Raw genomic sequence first — 24571 nt, forward strand, 5'->3', positions numbered from 1 at the left:
GTTTGGTCGCGGAAGTAGAGGCTGCCGGGCGAGGTGCAGAGGGCGGGGCGCGTGGGGTCACTTCCGCTTCCGGTCCGTCGCCACCTTCGGTTGCTTCCCGTCCGCTCGGCGGCTCCCCTCCCCCCCGCCCGGCTCTCCGCGCCCCTCCCGGGCGCCGGGGCGGCGGGGCCGTCGCCGTGCGGCCCTCCGTGCGTCCGTGCGTCTGTGCGTGCGCCCGTGCGCACCTCTGCTTCCCGCAGCCCGGCGCGCGCTCCGCGACACCGAGGCCGAGCGGGGGCAGGGGGCTGACCGTCATGACCCCCGGGAGCCCGGTGTGAGTGGGCCGAGGTGAGAGAGGGGCGCAATGCTGGCCTCCGTCGCGGCGAGTCCGGTGTCCTGGCCCGGGCCGTGGCACGCGCGGGTCCGGCCAGCCTCGGAGCCGGCGTTCCAGCCGCTGATGGCTTGTGGCTGCTTTTTTACCACCGTGCCCGGGTCGGGTTTGCCTGCCGGTGTGTGTCTCTGCTGGGCTTGTCAGTGTCCCCGTCGCGCGCGGTCCTGCTGCTTGTGTTGCCCTGCCTCTGTGATTCGGTGTTCGTACAAAAGGGCTCGGGAGATCCGAGTGCCGTGTGTTCGTGTCCTCGATCGCTCCGGGTTCCTGTCAGGATACCGTTCTTGCCCCTTGTGGGTTTGTGTCTTCATTTCCCCGGACCTGCCTCCCTCTGGTGCATGTTTCTCTCCCGGTCTTCACGTCTCGTTTTTGTCACCATCGCTGTCGTCCCCCCGGCCCTAAGTTCCTTCCCCGGAACCTTTCGCTTTGGTTGAGGATGCGCCCCCTTCCCCCAGGGTTCTGAGTTTCTGGTGCTATGGGTAGGAGCTCTGACTGGGATCCAGACGCCCTGCTGCTTGCCTCGGTCTCCAGACCTCAGTTTCCTAGCCTTCTAAATGGAAGCGTTCGTACATAGTTCCTGCACCACAGGGTCTCTGCACATTAATTGAGGTGGTGCTTGTGAAGTGCTTAACAGTGTCTGGCCGGGAGTTAAGTGTTTGAGCTCTGGTAATTATTATTAGAGATTTTTGTTTCGCTTAGTGTTTAATACCAGTTATTTGAATTCCCCGTGGGGAGAATTTCGCTGTATTGTTGGCACTGTTTAATAAACATTTCTAAATTAATTAAATGTGGAAAACTGCCTCATTCTCAGCAGTATCTGTGAAATCTGGTATTTTTTTTTTTTCAAACATGCTTGAAGTAGGTTGGTGTTAGGATAGCGCATCTTTAGATGCCACCCCTTTGGAAATGGTTTTCTCTGATAATAATAGCAGGCAGGGGTACCGAGCGCCTACTATCTGTGGGGCATAGAACCAAACCCTTTATATGTACACATCTTATTTAGTCAGGAAGCCTGCCAGGTAGCATCCCTCCGTTTGTTACACAGTTCAGTGAACTGAGGCACACGGTTGGTTTTGCTGGTTGCTTCTGTGGCTGGGATTTGTGTGTACATTTTGTGTTATTTTTAATTATGTCTTGGGTATGTATGTATGTATGATTTTGTCTTAGTCTGGAACCCTGTGTGTTGTGTGTGTGTTTTGTTTCGGGGTCCCTGTCTTTCTGCCCTCCTGCCTTGCTGTTGCTTTCTTTTTGTCTGAGTTTCTCTCTCTCTCTCTCTCTCTCTCTCTCTCTCTCTCTCTCTCTCTCTCTCTCTCTCGTTTGTCTTACCGTGTCTGTCTGGTCCTGTCTTAGGACCCGGCCACCTTTTTTTCTTTCTTTTTTTTTTTTGCCTGGTTACGCCTGCCTGCAGGTGCTCCGTTCTCTGACCCGAGTTCAAGGCAGAGGGCAGCCTCTCCCATTCACCTATGTCTTCCTTCAGGTTGGATCATGGTAGGGCTCACTAAATCTCCCTCCATGGCTTGTTGGAGAGACATAGACTGGTGATCGGAGCCTCCTCTGGACCCAGGCTGCTCCACTTGTGAGGTGTGTGTCCCTGGGCGAGGCGTTAATGTGTCCATGTTCCCTCCTGTGTAAAGTGGCTGTGAGTCACGGATTTGTGAGGCTTGAGTTGAGAGTGTAAAGCACTTAATGGGTGCCTAGAAGGATGTAAGGGTTGTGGAAGTGCTCGTTAGTATTACCCTCATTTGCCTGGTTCCTGCCCTTGATACTTTTTCTCATCAGCTGTCCACAGCACAGGTTTAATTTATTTAGGTTAATTTAAAAGCATGGGTTTAGTGGCACACACCTTTAATGCCAGCACTTGGGAGGGAGGGGCAGGGAGATCTCTTGAGTTCCAGGCCAGCCTGGTCTACATGTTGAGTTCCAGGACAGCCTGGTCAACATGTTGAGTTCCAGGACAGCCTGCACTGTGTAGAGAAATGCTGTGTCAACCCCTCCCTCCAAGTATGAATTTATAGAAGTAAAATAGGTTTGTTTCATAGTTGGGTATTCTTTGGCATTTATTATCTAACCTTGGCTGAGTTTTTTAACTCCCATGAGGCCGTTGTCTGCATTCAGTATTAAATGTGATAATGTGGCTCAGCTGGTACCCATGACTGGGGACTCCTCCTACATTCCTTATCTCTCCTCCCTTGAGCCTTGAGCTTCCCTCCCTGCCCTTGGGACATGCCCCAGCCTCCCACTGCCCCGGGGACACCACCTCTGGTGTCTTTAATGCCATCACGGGCCTCTTCCATCATGACTCCTGTCCTAGAGGTCTTTGCTTCCGTCCTTCTCCATTTCCTTCCCTCACTGTTTATTGAATGTTTTCCGGCACCAGCTTCCTTGTAGGGAAAAACCATGTACAAACAAATATCATTTCCACCACTATGGGTCCACTATGGGTCCCCATAGCTTCAGAACCAGACGAATAGGCTGTAAATCACAGGGACCCACTCAAAAGAATCCCTTTATCATCAGCGATAAAGATATTTGAGCTCGGGTCTGGGAAGTTTAAGCAGAGCCCTGGGCATGTGTGGCAGTCTCTGCCGAGGAAGGAGAATTGGTTAGCAGGACAGCGGGGCTCCCTGAGAGCTGGCCAGCTTTTACTGAAACCTTCTGCTTAGTAGGACCCTTGTCTCACAGAACTTCATTTTGTACTGGAGAAAACTAGGGTCCAAAGTTTGAGGCCTGCACTGTTAAGCCGAACTGGGGTCTGGACTCGGGTGTCTGACCTACCACTGCATGTTCTGCCTCAGCTGGTCTGGGGCCCCAGGCAGGAAGAAGCTAGGCTTGTTTGAGGAACTGAAAGAAGGACGGGCTAGCTTTAAGACAGAGGGTAGCAGGGGAGGGAGTCTCAGCCACACAGCATCTTGCCTTCCTCTCAAGAGTGCTGGGGAACCTCCAGAGTGGGAGGCTCAGGGCAGCTTGGGTGCTGGTTAGCCCATGTCTCCTTTGTGTTTCCAAAGACTCTCTCCCCCTTCAGATGTGGTGATCTACCGGCATCCATTGCGGTCTCCCTCTGTGAGTCGCCTCATCTCTCCATGCCCCAGGGGGCTGGTGCCCCTTGACACCACCACTGGGCAAAATGTCGACCTCGTCGCTTCGGCGTCAGATGAAGAATATCGTCCACAACTACTCAGAGGCTGAGATCAAGGTCCGGGAAGCCACAAGCAATGATCCCTGGGGCCCATCCAGCTCCCTCATGTCAGAGATCGCTGACCTCACCTACAATGTTGTGGCCTTCTCCGAGATCATGAGCATGATCTGGAAGCGGCTCAATGACCACGGCAAGAACTGGAGGCACGTCTACAAGGTCAGCCCCGGGTGTGGTTCCGTGGGGCGGGAACAAGAGCACAGCAGGGGTGCCTTGCCCAGCCCCCCCTTCCCCTTCTCAGGATGGGGGCCGGCTAAAGACTGTTCTCTTATGTTAAATCTCTTGGTAACAGAGTCCTCCTCAGTATCCCCGGGGCATTGGTTCCTAGCTCCTCACTTGACCAGAGTCTGATGATGGTCAAGTATCTTCTATAAAATGGTGCAGTCCTTGTGAACGGCCAGGTGACGTCTTTCAAGTTTCTCTAGATTGCTTACGACACCTAGTACAACGCAGACGGTGTGTGATATGCTGTTACACGGTGTCATTAAGGGGATGACGAAGGAGGAGGCATTCTTTACAGACAGGTTTTTCTCTAAACTTACTTACTTTCTTTTGGTCTTTCTGTGTAGCTCAGGCTGGCCTAGAATTTGCAGTGATCCTTCTGCCTTCTGATGAGTTCTGAGATCGCAGGCCTGTGTCACTACACAGACATACACGTTTACTCATTTAGTGAGGGTTTTTTGAGATTGGGCCTTACAGAGCCCACGCTGCCTCTGAACTCTGTAGCTGAGTGTGAGCTCCTGATCCTTCAGTCTTTGTTTGATTTGTTTGTTTTTGAGCAGTTCCCAGCTTCTGAAAGCCATCTTTGTCCACACTCTGAGATGGGTGCTTCCACGGCACAGATGGCCCTGAACTATGGGCACGTTGGCACAGCACATGTGATCTCGGCTGCCTTTCCTGTAAGGTTGTGTGGATGTCAGGTTGGCTGGCACTTATTGACCCGCTGCGAAAGGCAGAGACTCGGGAGCAGAAAACAGGCGTGTCCAGCGGTGTGTGCAGTAGGGAGATAAAGTGGAGCACAGGGGAACTTTGGGGCGATGGAGACGTGTTGTGTCTTTTGTTGCTTGCCATACTGGGTTTTAAATCTAGGGCTTCACATACATTAGGCAAACGCTTTATCATTTATTTACATTCTCAACCAGTTTTTACTTGTTTTTCTGAGATAAAAGTTTTGCTGAATTGCCTTGGCTGGCCTCCGACTCGCTCTGTAGTCCAAGTAGGCCTTGAACTTGTGAACTTCCTCAGTCTCCCAAGTAGCTGGAATTACAGGCCTACGCTTCCAGGCTGTGGTGGTGTTGGGCTTTTTTAAGCAAAATTGCTGTTAATATCCTGATGCGCTTGCTTTTTTCTGGTGCTGGAGTTGCTGGGTTAGAGGGCACATGGGTATGTAAGTTTGGTAAATGTGGTCTGGTTTCATGCGTGAGGAGTTAGGTACCCTAGTCTCAGGCTTTCTTTAGAAAAGGAAACATCGGGGCGGTACTGAGCAAATGGGTTTCAGGTTGGACCATTGCTCTTAGGGAGTGGGGGACCCGCTACTGCCCCCCACACCTTGGTCACTGTTCAGAGGTAAAGGAATGGGCTGGGGCCGGCTGCCTGAATTACAGTGAGGATCATGGGACCTCAGGCCAGGTCCTGGACTGCCTTCCATGGCGAGGAGTCACTGCTCTTCTGACTCGGCCCCCCAGGTTAGTACCTGAAATCTCCCTACTTTGGAGGGCCCACTCCCCATCCCAGGGGACAGACGGAGGCACCAGCTCTCATGGCCCTGGTTTAAAGTCTACATGTCCTGGACTATCTGAGAGACTTCCTGTCAAGGTAGGATGGTTTTCTCTGCTTCAAGGTGGGGAGACATAGTACCATCTACATACTGAAGTGGAGACCTGAGGCCTGCTTCACGCCCATCACGACACACCAAGATTGGCCATCGCTTGCATTTAATCATTGATGCAGTTCCTTATTGGACTTAGAGTGAAAACCTGGGTGGCATTTACTCTGCTGGGAACTGGGGAAAAGCCCATTGTCACAAGTCAGCCTTTGCTGGGGGGAGGGGAGGAGGGGGAGGGCTGCAGGGCTTTAGTGGGGATGGAGCGGCCCTGGAGTGCAGACCCTTCCTGTTTAATGGCTGAGACTGTGCTGCTAGGAGCCCGGAACGGTGAGGTGCCTTAGCTAGGGCCCGGGAGTTCTAGAGCGTGCTGTTCTAGGGCCCGGAGGTGGTCTATGGCAGGGAGGTGCAGGGGCTGTGCGTGGGGTCCGGAAGTCAGGTTGAGCTATGGCTGCTTCCAGAGGTGGTGCAAATCCAGGAGGGGCTGAGTCTGGATTCCCATGTTTGCTTCTGTTTCTGACCTTCCCGTGGCTCCATCCCTTAGGCAGCTCTCAGGCAAGTAGAGGGTGGCCTGTTGTAGTTGGAGGGACCGGTGGAGGATCCTGTAGCCTCCAGCAGTCAGACTTCCTGAGAGAGACTGCCAGGCTGCTCACAGGTCCCGATGATGATGATGATGATGATGATGATGATGATGATGATGATGATTGATGGTGATAATTTTTTTAAATGTAGTCCTGGCCGTCCTGGCCAGTGTAGATCAGGCTGGCCTCAAACTCACAGAGATCCACCTGCCTCTGCCTCTCGAGTGCCAGGATTATAGGCGTGAGACACCATACCTGGCTGTCAAGGGTTCTTTAAAGATAGATTTACCAAAATATGACTCGTGTACAGAAAAATCTCCCCTTTCTAGGCACACTCCTGGGTTCTGACAGATGTACTTGTTCTAGCTAGTCTGTGGTCCAGACAGCAGGTTTGCCCCTGAACTCTAACTGTGTGGTCCCCCGTGGCAGGGCTCCTGGGGAGCTGGGCGTGGCTTTGAGTGCTTGCAATTGTCTCTCCCATGTGGCTGTGCTGGTGTCCTGCTTGCTTTGAATTTCTGGTTCCTTATGCTGTGCTGGGGCTCCTGCTTGTACAGCCCTTCCTGGCGAACACTGTGTGGGTCTAGGACCCCTTGTGGAGAAAGAATCTGTGCTTTGGGAGTGAGGAACTGTAATCCACCCCTTTGTCCGATGTTCTCGGAGGAACACGGACTCGGTCTCCCCAGTCTTTGTCTTACACTAACCAGAAGTCCGCAGAGTGCAGGCTGCGGGCCAGTGCTGTGCACCGCCTGCTTTGTGAGTCAGGTTGTGTCGGAGCACAGCCAGGCCCTGCAGTCACCACTGTGGGGTGGTCGGACAGAGACTGTGTGGTGTGGAAATGGAAATAGTTATCACCGGGACCTTTATAGGGAATGGAGCTGACCCTGTTTCAAATGTTCCTTTTAATATAGAAGGACAGCCTTGGTGGAACTGATTTATGACTTAACAAGCTCCATGGGTTCTCTATTTGGGATCATCCAGTTCAGTTGCCCACATTCAAAAAAAAAAAAAAAATCCAAGCTTTTCATTGAGGAGTAGCAGATCAGCTAAATCATGAGTGCATAACCTGATGAGCTTGTGCGGAGGTGCACAGCTCCGGAGCCTCCTCCCAGGGGGCTAGAGGACCTGTTCTGTTCCCTAGGAGGCTTCCTCGTGACATCCCTCCCCAGGGGCACTGTGGATGTCTGTGAGGTCTCTCCTGGAACTTCTTAGGTGTGGGACCAGTGACGTGTGGCCTCTGGGGTCTCCTCCTGTGCTCGCCAGGGCTGGGGTGGTGGTCTCTGCCTGTGTGTGCTGTTGTGTAGCCATTGTGTCACTGATTCACTGATGTTCTGTGTTGTTGGGTGGCCCTAGTGCGTTTGCAGCGGTTTTTGTACGAGTGGCACCGTGCCTGGGCATTTGGGCGATTTCCTGCTTCGGAGTCTGTAGCTGCAACTCCAAAGTCCAGAGAGTTGCAAGTTTGAAGGCTTCTCATAACCACATGGCACAAAGGGCGATGCTCTCTGAAGTGAAGCCGTTGATATACTTTGCTCTTGTCCCAAGCTCCTGTCCTGTTTTGCGTGGCTGTTGGCTCTGACGACATGTACAGGTGTGCCCCGGTGCAGTGACTTTCTGGTCCCAATCGGGAAGATTCTGGATTCCAAAGCACTAGGGCCCCAGGCCTGCCTCTCTGCCTTTCCTCTTGGGGTGTAACCATGCATAGAAATCTTTCTCCTCCGAGAGTAAACACTGCCTACCGCCAGGGCCAGTTGTGGACTAATCAGATGTAAATACCAGAGAGCCTTTCCAAAGCTGGGCGGTGGCATGTACCTGTAATCCTAGTTCCCAGGAAGTGGAGGCCCTACTGTGAGTTCTGAGGCCAGTGTGGTCTACATAGCAAACCTGTCTGTCTGTCTCTTGCACTCTCCTCCTCCCCCCACGTTACAAAGCTTTAATGAGGTGTAGCATTGTTTTATGGCAATTTTCACCATTTAGATAGTGCTTAGCTCCTGTGGCTGCCTCCTATGTCCCATTTCTTCCCTTTCCATTCTACATCTGAGTGTTGGGGGCTCCATGAAGTCTCTGCAGTCACCTGTAAAACCTAAAGTGTGCTTTTCTCCTTGGTCAGTGGCTAAGTAAGCCTTTTTCAGAGGCTTATAGGGACCATGACCATGACGTTGCTCTGGAAACAGGCCTCGAGTCTGGTCTTTCCTTGGGTTGGTTATTTATTTCCGAGGTTTAGGATTTATTTAATTTTACTTCATGTGTATGAGTGTTTGCCTGTATCTCTGTGTGTGGAGCGCTTATGTGCCTAGTGCCTGCAGAGGTCAGGAGAGGGCGTTAGACTCCTGGCAGGCACTGGAATAGATATGGTTGTGAGTCACCATGTGGGTGCTGGGAATGGAACTGGGGTCCTTTGCAAGAGCAGCAAGTACTCTTAACCATTGGGCCGTCTCCAGCCCCTGGGTTATTATTTCTATTTTTCCTTAAGTACTTAATTTCATTTTTCTGAAAAGGGAATTTGTTTGCATATTACAAAATAGGAAAGATACCAGAGGATACAACTGAGCGGTAGTGCTTCTGCTCCGATCTGTCATTCCTGGTGTTGTGTCTGGCTTGGCTTGGGCGCTTATCCTTTCTGAGAAAGCCTAGGACTTAGCAGCCTCCTGAACCATCTCATCCCTCTAGGAGCAGGCCATCTCTTCATCCTTAAAACTTCCTGCACTTTTGAGTTTGCTTTGGCTCTGCTGCTTCAGATTTTGCCTTCAGGATGTGGGGTGTGTTTTGTGGTCCTAAGTGATGCCCAGGTTGGCTGCATTGGTGGTTGCCATCCTGTCCTCTGTGTTACTGTTAACTGAACTGCATAGAACCCACACACAGCAGTCAGCTTTGTGGTGAGTGATCAGTTCAGAGGCATCTGGTGCATTCAGTGCTGATAGCCACACCTCTGGCTGCCAGATGCACGTTTTCTTTGACCCCCAGTGAATATCCCCCACTCATACTTGTCTCCTGGCACCCACGATCTCCTCTGTCTGTCTGAATTAGTCTTTTCTGGACGTTTCATGCCCATGGGACCACACATTGTGTGGCCATTGTGCCCAGCTTCTCATGGAGCGCAGTGTGTTGTTGCTCATGGTAGCCCATGTCCCCACTTCTCTCCTTTTTAGGTCTGTTCCACACTCTACTGTGGGTTGTGAGACTTGAATGTGGGCAGCTGCCCCAGGGCCCAAATGCTTCCACAGTCTTTAGTCCCTTGCTAGCGGAGTTCAGTGTCAGTGACTGGTGTACCTGCACCTTGCAGGCCATGACGTTGATGGAGTACCTCATCAAGACTGGCTCTGAGCGTGTATCACAACAGTGCAAAGAGAACATGTATGCTGTGCAGACGCTGAAGGACTTCCAGTATGTGGACCGTGATGGCAAGGACCAGGGTGTGAATGTGCGGGAGAAGGCCAAGCAGCTGGTGGCTTTGCTGCGTGATGAGGATCGGCTTCGGGAGGAGCGCGCCCACGCGCTCAAGACCAAGGAGAAGCTGGCACAGACTGCCACGGGTGAGGTTTCTCTCCCACTCCTGGAAGTCCCTGACAGCTCGGATCTGTCCTCTGTTCCTGTGGGCCCGTTCCAGCTGATCCACCCTTTTCCTGCCTCGTGTGATGGCCTCAGGCTCTAGAAGTTTCATTCAGCTTGCCTGCAGTTTGGCTGACTGCCTCCTTTGGGCCCAGGTGTCCAGACCCTGAGGGCAGCCAGCAGAGTCCCTGACCCCTGCCTGCCCTGGTCCCTGGAGTGTCCAAGCAGGTGCGCCCACATCTTGTCAGGGTGCATGGGGCTCGGGACTCCCGAGGTACAGGGTTAGGTCAGCCTCTGATGGAGCTGCCATTCTGGTCTTCTGTAGCTTGTCCTTCTGGCTGAAGGGCAGGCAGTGCACAGGCCTGAAGGGCGCAGGAAGGAGGTCGGCACCATGGGCGAGGGCTTGGCCAGGGTCACGGCGAGGTCTGGGAGTCTGCTTTTAGAGATTTCAGAATGTTGTTTGTAGGTGGTGAGCTCCAGTTTGGTGGGTGGTGACGAATATTTGAGGAGGAATGCAAGCGGCGTAAAGCGAAAGTGCGTCCCATGCCATACGGCTGTGGTCTGTCTAGTGACATGTTCGGTGGCAGGTGTGGGGTTCATTTTATCATGGTCCGGGAGAGCGAGACAAAGAGTCGGGGGCTGCTGTGAACCCTCAGTTTGCATGCGGTTGTGGGGCTGGTGAGGCAGTGCTGCCCTGGGGGTGAGCTGGAGCCTGCCTTCTGTCTGGTGCGTCAGCTTTGGCGGCAGTGTTGGGACACTGACAGCGTGGGATGTGCTCAGGCAGAGTTTAAACGGAGTGCAGTGGAGGGGAGGAGAATGGAGGGTGGGGAGGAGGGCAGGCAAAGGTAGGACTGGGCTGGGCCGAGGAGGCTTGTCTGCAGCAAGGAGCACGCCTGGCTGGCTTCAAGGCAGGTGTGTGGTGTGCATGCATGTGTGTGTGTGTGTGTGTGTGGTTGCACGTGTGGGCGGATGGCCGTGCACTCACACCCACGTGTGTGGGGCCCGGTGTTGATCCTCTGCACCTTGCTCTGTTTGATGCATGGTCTCAGTCACACCCAGAGCTCACCGGTATGCCAGCTGGCCTTGTGAGCCAGCTTGCTCTGGAGAGCCCCTGTCTGTCCCTAGGCTGGACTGACTAGTGTCAAGTCTACCTGGCATTCAGGTGGGTTCTGGGGGTCGGAACTCTGGTTCTCACGCTTGTGCAGCAAGTGCTTTTAACCACTAAGCTATCTTCCTAGTTTCTACGAGGAGGGTTTCTCAGCTGTTAGTCATGGCCACGCTCCTGAGGGGCCAGACACCTGAGTGCCCTGAGCTCTGCGGACAAAGGAGCCTCAGGCACATACTTCTCCCAGTCCACACACAAGTGAGGGTCGGAGCCGGGTCACATGCTCTCTCCACTCCGCCATGGACTCTGAAACTGGGATGGGCCTTTTTGTTTGTTTGTTTGTTTGTTTTTCGAGACAGTTTCTCTGTGTAGCCCTGGCTGTCCTAGAACTTGCTCTGTAGGCTACTAGGCTGGCCTCAGACTCAGAGATCCGCCTGCCTCTGCCTCCCGAGTGCTGGGATTAAAGGTGTGCGCCGCCACCACCTGGCTTAAGTTGGAATTTCTTAATGATTTTTGTATGTCTTGACATGCTCTTTCATTTTCTTTCTCAACCATTTAAAGAGCCGGCTTTGGCCATGGGCCAGAGTCTGCTGACCCGTGTCCCAGAGCAAGCTGCTTGGAGAGGGCTGCTAAGGGAGCTGGGGGGTTGCTGTGGGACGCTCTCGGGCTGCTGGTTGATGTTTATTTCCTCATGAAGCCTGAAGTGGGGCCTTCAGGATCAGCACATTCAACCTGGGCGGGAGCCTTAAGGTGTTTGCACAGCAGAGGTTTGGGACGGGGTAGGGATTGCCAGCACCCACCTCTTGAGGATAGCCCCTGGGACCTGTCCTAGGGTGGAAGCGCTTGGGGACAGGAGCAGACAGCTTCCTGTGGTGTGTGGATCTGCTCTGAAGCACTGTGGGCGCAGTTAGAGAGCCTGCCCTCTTGGCAGGGAGTCAGGAACCACCGTGGAGCCTGTGGACAGTGCCGGCCGGCCGGCCGATGGTCGCGTGGTGGCAGGACTGAGGACTGAGGACAGATGCTGACTGTAGGGCCTGGGGTCTCGGGCCTCCTCTCGGGAGCACGTTATTGACCTCCCGCCTTCTGCTGGCCCTGGAGCCTCTCTTGAACTTCACGTGGCCTGTCCCTCCTGTCGTCTTGTTCTCCTCCCGATACCAAGGGTTCTTGTTCCCTTCCTTGGGTTCCGGAGTCTGGACAGATGTTGCCTTCCCTCTTAAGTTCCAGCTGTTCCTGCCAGGGCTGCAGTTCTGCCTGGCAATGAGGCTCTTGTCTGCTTTCTTGGGAGTTCTCCTAGCCTGGGAAACTAGGGAGGATCCCTCTGGAGGCCTGGGCCCCGCCGTCCTGCAGTGGCCCCGGGCTTCCTTTTCCTTATCAGCCGGTGGCTGTTCTGAGGGTGGGGCTACCCTTTGGCCCTCCCTGGACTCTGGCTCCATTCATTTCCCTCCCGGTTTGGCCCCTAAAGGCCTGGGGAGGGGGCACTGTGCTGGGGCCTGGGCCGCAGCCCCATGTCCGTGTGTGGGTTCCCAGCGCTTGGTCTCTGGTCCATCTGTGTCTTAATGTCTCCCGTCTCCAGCCTCCTCAGCAGCCGTGGGCTCTGGACCCCCCCCTGAGGCAGAGCAGGCCTGGCCGCAGAGCAGCGGTGAGGAGGAGCTGCAGCTCCAGCTGGCCCTGGCCATGAGCAAGGAGGAGGCTGACCAGGTACGGGCTGCAGAGGGAGGGGCCGCCTTCTGTTCTGCCATCTTGTCCTCATGCCTCGCCCGCCTCCCTCTCCCCCTGCTCTCCCTCCCTTCTGGTGCTTCTCCCCCCTCCACCTCTAGCTCCTTGCTCCCGGGAGGGAGGCTGTCCTGCCCTTTGGCGGTCAGGTGCACAGCTGCTTTCTCTGCCCTCCGTCACCGACTCGGGAGAAGGCCTGTCCCTGTCTTTCTTGACCTCGCTCAGCCCTGGCCTGCTGTCCCTTGGTCGGCCTGCCTCTCTGACTGGTGCTCTGGCTCTGGCTTCCCCTGCCCTGCCCCTCATACTTTCTCTCCGCCAGCCCCCGTCCTGCGGCCCCGAGGATGACGTCCAGCTCCAGCTGGCCCTTAGTTTGAGCCGAGAGGAGCACGATAAGGTCAGAGTGGCCTCCCCGCCCCTCCCAGGGCTTCCCTTGCTCCTTGTCCTCTCCTGAAGGGCTCCCTGGACACAGGTGTATTCACTGCCAGCCCTCAGTTCAGCAACGTTAGCTGTAGAAACCTTGGTCCAAACAAGCCAGGGTGGGCACCCAGGACACTGGGTAGATCTGCTGCAGCTATCTGGGGGTGCAAGCATCCCTGAGCAGTCCTGCACCTCAGCAGCAGGCCGGGATGTCAGGGTCACCTAAGCTGTTTTCACAAACCAGGTCTGGCTGCCCCTTTCGTAGCACTGCATACAACCCCGTCCCTCTCCAGGTCCCACCAGCCCCCCTGCCTCCTGCCCTACCTTCGTCCCAGGTGTCCCATCCACATCCCATACATTGTCCACATCCCATCTTAATTTTTCCATTTTTGTTTTCAGAGTGGGAGAGGGGGTGGTTGGGATGGGGACCTCCAGGCTGGGCCAGCTGCCCTCTCGCGGCTTACGTTCTGAGCCCTACCTTGTCTGGCCGCTTCTGCCTCCCGTAGGAAGAACGGATCCGCCGTGGGGATGACCTGAGGCTGCAGATGGCAATAGAGGAGAGCAAGAGGGAGACTGGGGGCAAGGAGGAGGTGAGTGCTGCTGTGCTGTGTCCTCTGGCTCACCTGTGCTCAGAGGGGCGCCCCCCCCCCCAGGCCCGGGCGGCTGAAGGAAAGAGGGCCTAGAACCATAACCACAGCCTGACCAGCTGAGGAGGCAGGCCGTGGGGCTCATCTGTCCGTGCATACTGTTTGGCCAGATGCCATCCAAAGACCCTGCCCGAGCCTCCCCAGACCAAGGTGCAGGAGAGTTGGTCTGCCACGCCTGTGCGCTCAGCCATGTGGCAGACTCTAGACCCTGCTCACGTCTGGTCACACGCACTTGTTTTCTCATGGTTCTGCGTGTAGACAGGGTTAGGCCAGGCAGGCTTTCCGATCTTTCTGTCAGGACTGGCTGCACTTGGGGCTGAGATTGTAGCAGCAGCAGCAGCAGCATCATAGCTACCCCCTAGTCAGTGTTCTGTCCTGAGTGTCTTTATGACTCTGATACCCTGAGCCTAACCTGCTTCCAGGCCGGGGTCATAAAGAACAGGCTTGTTTCCATGTGATTAGCCAATGGGACTTTTCTTTTTGAGTCACTGTCTCATGTAGCCCAGGCTGGCCTTCAACTCTGTAGCTGGGATGACCCTGGATTTCTGATCCTTGCTTCTCCACCCCCGCCCCCGAGTGCTGAGATGCATATGCATGTGCTGCCATTGCATGATTTTATGCGTGGCTGGGGATTGAACCCAGGGCTTTGTGCATCCTAGACAAGTACTTCGAGAGCTCCAGCCCCAGTTCCAATGTGACTCTTGCCGATGTGGCTTTCTTGATAGGCAGCAGTGTCTGCTCAAGCTGGCCTTAGGCCTGGGAGGTCCTGCATCTGGCTGTGGGAGACTCACTTGTTTCTGCCTCTGCCCTTTACACTCTGAGTGTAAGTGTGGCCACTTGGGGAAGGCCTGGCTGTCCTCCCGCTGAGGCTGTTTGCCTCCTGGTACTGATGGGAGAGTGTGTGTGTGTGTGTGTGTGTGTGTGTGTGTGTGTGTGAGAGAGAGAGAGAGAGAGAGAGAGAGAGAGAGCGAGCGCGAGCGAGCATATGTAGGCTATATCTCCACTGTCGGGAGGGCTGTGTGGTTGGCAGCTCTTACTTGCCTGCCCACAGATCCCCAGGCATTGCTGAAGTGTCTGCACGTGGACAGGCAGCCACAGGCAGGTGGCACTGCGTGGGAGTCACTGCAGGACAGTGACGTGGCATCAGGAGGAATAATGGTCAGGGTGACTGACCGGTGGGGGCTCAGGAAGGCGTGCTGTGGGGAGAGCCGGGCAGTGGTGGCGCACACCTCTAATCTCAGCACTCTTTGGGAGGCAGAGGCAGGAGGTCAGCCTGGGCTACAGAGTGAGTTCCAGCACAGCCAGGGCTGTGTCACAGAGAAACCAAACACCAGACCAAGCCAGGGCACCCGGGGTGAGGGAGGCTTGCAGCTCTGCTGGTCGCAGGGAGGAGGCTTCACCTCTGTCCTCACTCGGGACCTGTGGCAGTTGTGCAGGGAACAGGCTAGGCCCTTTGGAGGAAGCCCTTTGGGGAGTGGCCGGGTGGGGGAGGGGAGGATAGACGGCAGGCAGGCCTGGGGTTCGGGAGAGCAGGTGTAAGCGGTGGCCTCCTCCGACTGTCTCTGGTTCTCCCCTCATGTCCCTTTCCTTCTCTTCCCACAGTCCTCTCTCATGGATCTTGCTGACGTCTTCACGGCCCCAGCCCCTCCACAGGCCTCCGACCCCTGGGGGGCCCCAGCACCTGTGGCTACTGGCGTCCCTCCAGCTGCTTCTGCTTCAGACCCTTGGGGGGGACCTGGTGTCCCTCCAGCTGCTGATCCTTGGGGTGGCCCAGCCTCCACACCAGCCTCTGGGGATCCCTGGAGGCCTGCAGCCCCTACAGGGCCCTCTGTTGACCCCTGGGGTGGGACCCCAGCTCCTGCAGCTGGAGAGGGGCCCACACCTGACCCGTGGGGAAGCTCTGATGGTGAGCACCACCATCTGCTTTTCTGCATCCCCTTGGGCCAGCTACCCCTTCAGGACGGGTGCCCTGGGCACAGGAGGGCCATGAGATGGCTAGGGCAGAGAGCGGGCGTGGGCATCTGTCTGTGTGATGTTGAGTGAGGAGGGCCGTCAAGGGACGGGGTGGGGAGGCTGAGGGTGCTGAGGCTGAGAACAGTATGGGGGGCCTGACCCTGACTGGCTAAAGCACGTGTGTGTAGGCAGAAGGCCTGGAAGCGGGGCTGGGTACCTGGGTGGTTTTGGACCACCGCAGATTGAGAAGCAGCAGCTGCCCGAGCAGGAGGGGCTGCTACTCATTGATATGCCTCCTTCCTCATCTAGGTGGGGCGCCCGTCAGCGGACCCCCTTCTTCTGACCCCTGGGCACCTGCCCCGGCCTTCTCTGACCCCTGGGGAGGCTCCCCCGCCAAGCCCAGCAGCAACGGCACTGCAGGTACTGGCGGTCGGGGGATGAGTGCCTAGCCATCTGGACCCCGAGGGTGGAGGGCTTGGGGTCGCGCCCCCAGGCAGGTGCTGAGCCGAACATCTTGGCCCCCACAGCAGTCGGGGGCTTTGACACAGAGCCTGATGAGTTCTCAGACTTCGACCGACTTCGCACTACCCTGCCGACCTCTGGGAGCAGCACGGGTGAGTCACCCCCTCCTGACTCCCGGGAGCCCCCACGCCTGGTTCTTCCCTCTCCCTGCGTGGCACCGGGTGCCTGCTGCTGTACTTGAGGGTGTAGGAGGCATGCGCTAGAGTGAGTCAGAGCCAGCCACCCTCTTCACAGAGATGTGTGGCCTGTGTCTGCCTCTGGGTCATCCCCTGAGGGACAGGAGCTGGAGAAATGGCATCAGTATGTTGGCCCTGCCTTGTGCTGCTCACTTCTTTCTCCCTGGCGTCTTCTGCTTAACCACGAGTCTCTGAGGAGCAGACGAGCGAGCACACCCACCTTGACTGACAGCTGTAGGCTGAGTCAGGTCTTGACAGCAGATACCCCAAGTGTGAGCCTGAGCTGCCTCGAGTGTCTTACCGAAGCCACTCTAGGGGGCGCTGGTTATCGCTGGTCACTTTTCTTTTGAGGTAACACGTTGCTAGGTTACCGAGGCTGCCCTTCAACTTGTGATCCTTCTGCCTCAGCCTGGTGTCTGGAGTTACAGGTGGATTCCCCACACTCTGCCTTTTCTTTTCTTGTGACACTGGATTGAATCCCAGTTGTTGATGCTAGGCGCGGAGGTGCCTTACCGCTGAGCTACACCCCAGCTCTCTGTGCAGTTACTCTTTTTCCGCCGGGATCGTGCTATGTTCTATAGCTCAGGCTGGCCTTGAACATGGGATCCTTCCACCTAAACCTCCCAAGTGCGGGGGTGACAGGCTTGTACCGGGCTTGGCTGTGTTTCCTTTATTTAAGCCGCCTGCCTTTGAGATGCTGGTTGTGCTGTGGACATGCGTTTCCATCTGTTAATTCGCAGAGGAAAAGTCTGCCCTGCATCCTGTCGATGTCACCAACTGTCCCAGGGTCATGGGTGTCTGCCAGGTTTCTTTTGCACAGTAAAATGTCGTATGGGTTTTGTAGCTGGAGGACTCCCCTGGGGGGGTTGCTCCTTTGAGACTGCTGGTGTCCCCAGCAGCCTCCAGAGACTGCACTTCCTGAGACTGTCCCTGTGACTTGTCCTGACATTGATTCCGTCATTCCTTCTGCCTGTTCACGACAGTAAGAGCCTCATAGTTGTGAGTCCCGGCGCAGCTCTGGTGTCTGCCACGGTGCGACTCTGTCCCTTCCCGAGTCTCCACCCTCTGCTCCCCACTCCGAGTGGACCTGCCAGGCCCTCCGAGCACTGTTCTGGCTTCTTCCAGGGGAACTGGAATTGCTCGCAGGAGAGGTGCCCGCCCGCAGCCCTGGTGCATTTGACATGAGTGGGGTTGGAGAGTCTCTGACTGAGACTGTGGGGAGTCCCCCACCTGCCGCGACCCCAACTCCCACCCCCCCCACACGGAAGACTCCGGAGTCATTCCTAGGCCCTAATGCAGCCCTCGTGGACCTGGACTCGCTGGTGAGCCGGCCAGGCCCCACACCGCCAGGAGCCAAGGCTTCCAACCCATTCCTGCCAAGCGGTAAGTGTGGGACGTGGGGCTCTGCATCCTTGATCCTCCCTCTGGTCCTCCAGAGCAGAAGCCTCGTGGAGCAGGCATGTTTCTCTCCCCCTGGGTCATGTCCCAGACACACAGACACCGGGCAGACAGCACTTGCTGACTGCTTCCCGTGTCCATCATTTCTTCTCTTTGCAGGCGCTCCGGCCACCGGCCCCTCTGTCACCAATCCTTTCCAGCCAGCACCCCCTGCAACGCTCACCCTGAACCAGCTCCGGCTCAGTCCTGTGCCCCCAGTTCCTGGAGCGCCACCTACCTACATTTCTCCTCTTGGTGGGGGCCCTGGCCTGCCTCCTATGATGCCCCCGGGTCCCCCGGCCCCCAACACTAATCCCTTCCTCCTATAATCCAGGGTGGGAGGGAGGCCTGCCTCCCCGGTTTCCGTTCCCTGGGAGATCAGTGTTGTGAGTGCATGTGAATCGGGGGACCCTCCCCCAGTGCCCTTCCCCCTCCTGGGGCCCACTCACACTACACCCTCTTCCCAAGTCCCCAACCCGCCTCCTCCTGAGAAAAACTGGACATGGGGGATGGGGAGGGAGCCGGCCAGAGGAGGACCTTTTCTGTGGCATTAGATGGGGAGGGACAGCTGGGGTCCCCCACCCACCCCACCCTCCTCCAAACTCCTGACACCCCCAATCAGTGTTTGAGCCTCCTCGTTCCCTTGGCACCCCTTGGTGAATCCTTGGTGATGATTTTGGCAACTCCGGGAATAAATGGCAATTCTCATGGGTGTGGCTCCCCCAAATTCCCATCCACTACTCGTGTGTCCCTGAGAAGCTCCTCTTCCAGGGCAGACTCAGGGTTGGGACTGAGTCACCTCTTGACATCATCTGGGAACTAACCTTTCTGAAGCATGGATTCCCTGACTCAGTTCCTGGAGCTGGGGTGAGCTGGGTGAGGGCGGGCAGGGCCTGGGCTGTGGCCCTTGCCAGGAGCACTCAGCCTCTGGTGAGTGTCACAGAGCGGCCCCACTTGGGAGCTAATGGAGTCCTTGAATGCCAGGCTTCAGAGAGATGCTGTGTCTGGGGTCACATGTGGAGGTCTGAGGGTATTAAGAATTTTTACCCAGAAGTCGTAATCCTGAACACCTGTCACTGAGTCCTGCACAGGGATTCACCCCAGCACTCTTGGGGAGCCTTGTTAATCTCTGCTGGCTGAACCCAGTGGTCCACCAGATGGCATCTCTTGGCCATTGGTATGTGTTCTTGTCATTCCCGGACCTCATGTGAGAACTGTGTCAGTAGGTGGGTGCCCTGCCAACTTGCATATTCAGATGGGCATTTGCCAGCAGAGTCATCCATGCTCTTGCTTCCCTTGTGGAGGCTCACGGTGAGACGGATAGCCACATCACCATGGCTCTTGTTACCATGCTGGAGCCTAGAGCAGCACCTAGGCCAGTTAGAGTACTCCACAGAAGTACCTAGAGAGGATGTACCTGGGAGGCTGTAGTCAGGACATCGCGAGGGCTTTAGAGATGACTCGGGCGGTACCCTATGTATAAGCTGTGGGGCAAAAGTGTCCTGACCCGAGGTATTTATTTGGTTAGGGGCCGTTGCTGACTGTGGAGTGGCTCCTGACACCGACAGCAGGGGCACACTGGTCCCCGGCTGTCCCCTCTTCGGGGCCAGGGCTGCTGGGAAGGGTGAAGTGGGACGTGGAAGTGGCCGCCACTCCATAGACGAGGAGGCTGTCCCCAGGGGCTCTGGCAGGTGCTGCTCTGGAGGGTCCTTTATCTTGTGGGCTGAGTGAAGAATGACCTCACGGTTGGGCGACCACTCAGGGCAGACCCTGTGCCCCGGAGGAAGTGCATTTGGTGATTCCGTGCCTTTGAGCTTGACACCAGTTTCAGTTAATCAAGCACAGGAGGAAGATGGTTCTGATCCATTCACTGCCCAGCCTGGTGGAGGGTAAGGCTTGATGCCCTGTCCACCATCTCTTTTAAGAAGAAAACCGAAAGCAGCATGGCCTGGGAGCCGGGACTCAACCTTTGCATGTCCCCTTCGCATCTTCCTTTCATCCCTTGTAGTCTGAAGTACAAAGCAACACCAAAGAGATTGTGTCTCATTTATGCCCCTTTCCAGAATATTCTAGCCGCCAGACTTTTATCAGGTGCTGCCATTAAAAGATGCCTCTCTGAGGCTCGGCACCTGGGCGTGGAGGTGACCCCCATGACTAGATGCGGGATGAGTCAGCCCACACATCACCTCGTAGCAGTGAGAGGGCTCTGCAGTTACATCGTGTCTAGGCAGCATGCTCAGGGGCCGGAGGTCCGGCTCAGGAGAGTGCCGTGCAAGCGTGAGTTCAGGCCTCTAGCACCCACCTGAAAGCAAGATGCAGCCTTGCATCCCATCTGGCTAGCAAGGGGAAGCAGATGGGTGGGCATGGATGGTATCCTGGAGACTCTGGGCTAACCACCACTTCGTAAGTCCCAGGTTCAGAGAGAGATCCTCTCAAAAACGGTGGTGGAGGCTGGCGAGGTGGCTCAGTAGGTAAGACACACTGTCATGGGAGTGTGAAGACCTGTGTTGAGATGCCTAGAGCTCGGAGAGACATGGAAGTGTGCGTCTGTAGTGTGCTACCGAGAGATGGGGCCAGGCAGGAGAATGCATCCCTAGAACGTCTTAGGCTTAGGCCAGCTCATCTCTCAAGGTAGAAGGTGAGGACCAGCATCCAAGGTGGTGTTCTGAGCTCCACCTGTGCCCTTGCACACACCTGTGTATACATACATGAAAAGATGAGGACATCTGGTGTTTACTGCCAGTCCCTGCATGCCCAGGCATGTGGATACACATAATACCCATATCTGTGTATTATGGAGGCACACAGGTTATTTAGTAAGACTGAGCGGTTGCACATTCAGGGGACCCTGTGATTGGGTCTTACACTGGGACCAAGAGATTGAGCTCAACTCTGAATGCAGAGTGGGCAAGTTGTGGAGACAAATCAGGTGAGTCTCTAAGTGGAAGATGACTAAGAGGGAACTGGGTTTGGGGTTGATTTAAAAAAATTATTTGTATTTTATGTACATTGGTGTTTTGCCTGCATATATATCTGTATATATCTGGGTAAGGGTGTTGGATCCCTTGGAACGGGAGTTACAGACAGTTGTGAGCTGCCATGTGGGTGCTGGGAATTGAACCCTGGTCCTCTGGAAGAGCAGCCAGTGCTTTTTTTTTTTTTTTTTTTTTTTTTTTTTTTTTTTTTGGTTTTTCGAGACAGGGTTTCTCTGTGTAGCTTTGCGCCTTCCCTGGAACTCACTTGGTAGCCCAGGCTGGCCTCGAACTCAGAGATCCGCCTGCCTCTGCCTCCCAAGTGCTGGGATTAAAGGCGTGCGCCACCACCGCCTGGCTTTTTTTTTTTTTTTTTTTTGGTAACAGCAGCCAGTGCTCTTAACCGATAAGCAATCTCTGCAGCCCCATGGGGTTGATTATTGCCTTGTTGAATGGGGACTAGATGTCACTTGGGGTAGGGTGTGGGGTGGTTGGCATAAAGAGCCCAGTCATAAAGGGTGAGGGGTTCTTGCTAAACTAAAACTCATGTTCAGGGTTGACCTACATGTTGGGAAGGGGTGTGTGGGTATCTCTCTGACCTGGGTATCTGTGCAGTGGGGTTGGAGTGAACAGATCCCATGGCAGAACTCTCCTGAGTAACAGTGGGGGAGAGGGACTCCTCAGTTTTGACCCATAGAGGTGTACGCCTGGGTGGCAGGGTCTGCAGATGTTTGCCTAGCAGGATCCTCCCCGGCACTGTGGTTGGCATGGGAGATGGATGGGCTTGGTTTCTCAGCCGCCTCACATCTAAGCTCTAGGTGGCTCCCAGGGACTCCGCCACCACACGGCTCCCTGCCATCTTGCGGTGTACCATGGATGGGGCTGGGGCCTCTCCGGCTCTGCTGAAGCAGCTTCTCGGGAACTTCATTTCTGAGACACAGACCCTCCCTCGGCCCTCCCCCGTCTCACTGTGCACAAAACAGGAACCCACATTTCCTGCAATGGGGCGCTGCTGCTTTTTTTGACCACAGGTTCTTGTAGACAGATTTGCTGGCCCAGGCTCTGGTGACGTTGCACCGCAGTGAGGGATCTGGCAGGCCAGCTGGCTGCAGAACTCACCACCTGGCTCTGAGAGTCTGTAGAGTCCTGTAGCTTCTGGTATTTTGCGGAGGTTCTAGGCAGCCACCCCCAGCCCTGCAAGGGCCTCCATCCCCTTGGGAGTCCTCATTTCCTGTAGGTTTCTGACATACTTTCCGCTTAGAAATTGTTATGTTTTCTTTTGGTTCTGGTTGGGGATGTCTTCAGATTTCTGTTTTTATTTTAGGTAGATCTGTGTCTTAGCCACAGTGTTTTAATTGGCAAATTGTAAAGAGCAATTTTAAAATTGCTGCTTAAAAGCAGACTTTAAAAATGTATCTTGATTGGCTGGACGTGGTGGTGCACGCCTTTAATCCCAGCACTAGGGAGGCAGAGGCAGGCAGATCTCTGAGTTTGAGGCCAGCCAGGGCTACACAGAGAAACCCTGTCTTGAAAACAAACAAGCAAACCCCCCCAAAATGTATCTTGATCAGTCCACCCCTTCTCTTCCACACAATAGGTACTCCCCAACATGTCCCTCTTCCCCCTCCATCTCCTTTTCTTGTTTTTGTTTTTTGGTAACCTACTAAGCTCAGGTAGGACTGCCTGCTGGGATGCTGACTGCTTATGGCTTGATGCTGTGCAGGTGACCATGGCTACGGTGAGTTCATTAATGCAGTGTCCAGAGGACGGCATTTCATGGCACTCCTCCCCAGCTTTCTAGATCTTACATTTTTTTCCATTCTAACTCCCTGTACATGATTCCCCATGTCCTTGGTGGGGGCGGGGAAGTTAGAGATGTCCCGTCTAGGGCCGAGCAATCAATAGTCACTTATTCTCAACACTTTGACCAGTCTGCAGAAAGGCTTTTCTGGCTAAGGTTGAAAGCAGCCCTAATCTATGGGTATACACATAAGTACTCAAAAAGTAGTTTATCATGTTTGTTTATTGGAACAACAGTGGTGTGCTCCCCTCTAGTTTTTATGATCTCCAGAGGCATGGGCTGTAACGGGCTTGCTTTGGGACCACCAACCAGCTCCCAAATCATGACACAGACTTATTAGTTAGGAATGCTTGGCTTTTTTTTTTTTTTTTTAACTTTTTTAAAAACAGTTTATTTTTACTTTATGTGCATTGATGTTTTGCGTGCATGTATGTCTGTGTGAAGGTGCTGGACAGTTGTGAGCTGCCATGTGGGTGCTGGGAACCAAACTCAGGTCTTCTGGAAGAACAGCCAGTGCTCTTAGCCACTGAGCCATCTCTCAAGCCCTCCCTTTATCTTATTCTTGTCCCACTAGCTCTTATAACTTATTTAAACCTGTTTCTCTGTACGTTTTGCCTCGGGCCTTTTTACCTTTGTTTCTGTAAGTCCTCCTCTCTGTCTGGCCCCAGGAATCTCCCTCTCTTCCTTCCTTGTTCTCTCTTTTCTTCCTCTGTAGCCTAGATTCCTCCTCCTCCTTATTCTCTCTATCGCCAGCCATGCCTATCCCTCTGTTCCTAGCCACTGGCCTGTCAGCTTTTTATCAGATCAATCAGGTGCCTTAGGCAGGCCAGGGGAAACAGCAGCACATCTTTACATCATTAAACAACTGCAGCATAAAGAAAGCAACACGCCTTTACATAGAGTAATATTCCACAGCAGTGGGCTTCTGACCAGCTTCTAGTCAGGGCGGTTACACCCTTCATGCCCCTGTTCTACACCAGTGGGCACATCTTGCCTAGTAACCACTGGCTAATTCTACTGAAAAGCACGAACTGAAGGACACTTCCGGTGGCGGCGGCGGTGCATCTGACTCAGAGGTCCAATGCAGGCCCCTTTGTGTGCCGGGCAAGTGCACTACCATGAACTACTAGGGAATGTTTTCAAGCGCAGTGAACTAGGAGTTTGGTAGAGTACTTGTTTAGCATGCACAAGGTCCTGGGTTCAGTCTCCAGTACCAGAGAGTGACACATTGAACGGGCAGAACAAGAGACAGTGTCAGACCCGGAATAACCTGGGTATTGGCCATGCCTGGTTCCTCCCAGATTTATATGGACCAACCTTGTTACTCTTGTAGTTCCATCAGCCCTCCCCTGGAGTATTTTTTTTTTTTTTTTTAGACTGGTAATTATGTTCCCTAGTGACCAGTTGGGTGTTACTATTAAGAGCTGTAACTATGGGGTTAGAGAGAAGGCTCAGTTGTTAAAAGAGCACCTGCTGCTCTTCCAGAGGACTGGGGTTCCAATTCCAGTCCTTTCCTGGCTTCCTTGGCACCAGCATGCAGGAGGTACCGAGGTACACATGCAGACAAAGCACCATAAACATACAACTTTAAAAAAAAGCTGCAATAACAGTGTATCCATGAGTTAGCCACAGTTAACCCGGTGTTGCCAGGCTAGATGGTACACTACTGTAAACGCTGTCTAGAGAGGCAGGAATTCAAGGCCAGCCCAGGTAACTTAGTGAGACTTCCAAAAGGAAAGCAAAAAACCGAAAAACCAAGAATGGGGTCATAGTTCAGCAATAGAGTCTAGCATGTCTGAGGCCCTGATTTAATCTCCAGTGCTGACGAAAGAATTTCAAAGGAAGAGGTCAGCAGGGAGGAAGCTGGTGGAGTGACTTGGGACTGTTCTGACTAACCCAGTCAGTTATCCAGGACTAGCCTCACCATGACCCGAAGAGCTGATGTCATAGGTGGGTGTGGCCTACGCCAATGGCCACTGTGTAGGTTTACAATGGAGGTGTGATAGATACTAGGACCACCAGGGACATCAGGGTCTTATTCAGAGTATAAAGGTGTTTTGTTTTGTTTTTAGACATTTATCTCTCAGCCAGGCTCTCCTGTCTTCACTGGCATAACCATTTCATTTTTTTAATTTAAAATTTAAATTCATTTTACATACCAACCACAGACCCCTCTCTCACCCCCGCTCTCCCTTCCCCCAGCCTCCTTGCCCCCGACCCCCCCATCCTCTCCAAAAGGGTAAGGCCTCCCACCCCCATCAAGGTGGAGCAAGGCATCCCGCCATAGGTAGTGGGCTCCAGAAAGCCAGCTCATGCACCAGG

The 24571-nt window shown here is 54.5% G+C and overlaps 1 protein-coding gene across 12 annotated transcripts; it reads left to right on the top strand.

The window, feature by feature from the left end:
• Window positions 1-61: 61 nt before the first annotated feature.
• On the top strand, window positions 62-18186 carry Epn1 (epsin 1). 12 transcript variants are annotated; one of them, XM_042270809.2, is made up of 12 exons: window positions 64-327; window positions 1845-1948; window positions 3390-3719; window positions 9241-9490; window positions 12185-12309; window positions 12644-12718; window positions 13248-13331; window positions 14991-15294; window positions 15651-15761; window positions 15872-15955; window positions 17165-17422; window positions 17597-18186. In XM_042270809.2, the coding sequence occupies exons 3-12, from the start codon at window positions 3492-3494 to the stop codon at window positions 17803-17805; spliced, it is 1728 nt and encodes a 575-aa protein (XP_042126743.1). In that variant the 5' UTR covers window positions 64-327; window positions 1845-1948; window positions 3390-3491; the 3' UTR covers window positions 17806-18186. The 12 variants fall into 12 exon arrangements, with proteins under 12 accessions (XP_076426240.1, XP_076426244.1, XP_042126743.1 ...); XM_015985544.3 differs by having other exon boundaries at window positions 65-327; window positions 3373-3719; window positions 15869-15955; XM_006991919.4 differs by having other exon boundaries at window positions 65-327; window positions 15869-15955.
• The last annotated feature ends 6385 nt before the right edge of the window (window positions 18187-24571 follow it).

The sequence above is a fragment of the Peromyscus maniculatus genome, chromosome 1 (assembly GCF_049852395.1).
Source record: "Peromyscus maniculatus bairdii isolate BWxNUB_F1_BW_parent chromosome 1, HU_Pman_BW_mat_3.1, whole genome shotgun sequence".
NCBI lineage: Eukaryota > Metazoa > Chordata > Mammalia > Rodentia > Cricetidae > Peromyscus > Peromyscus maniculatus.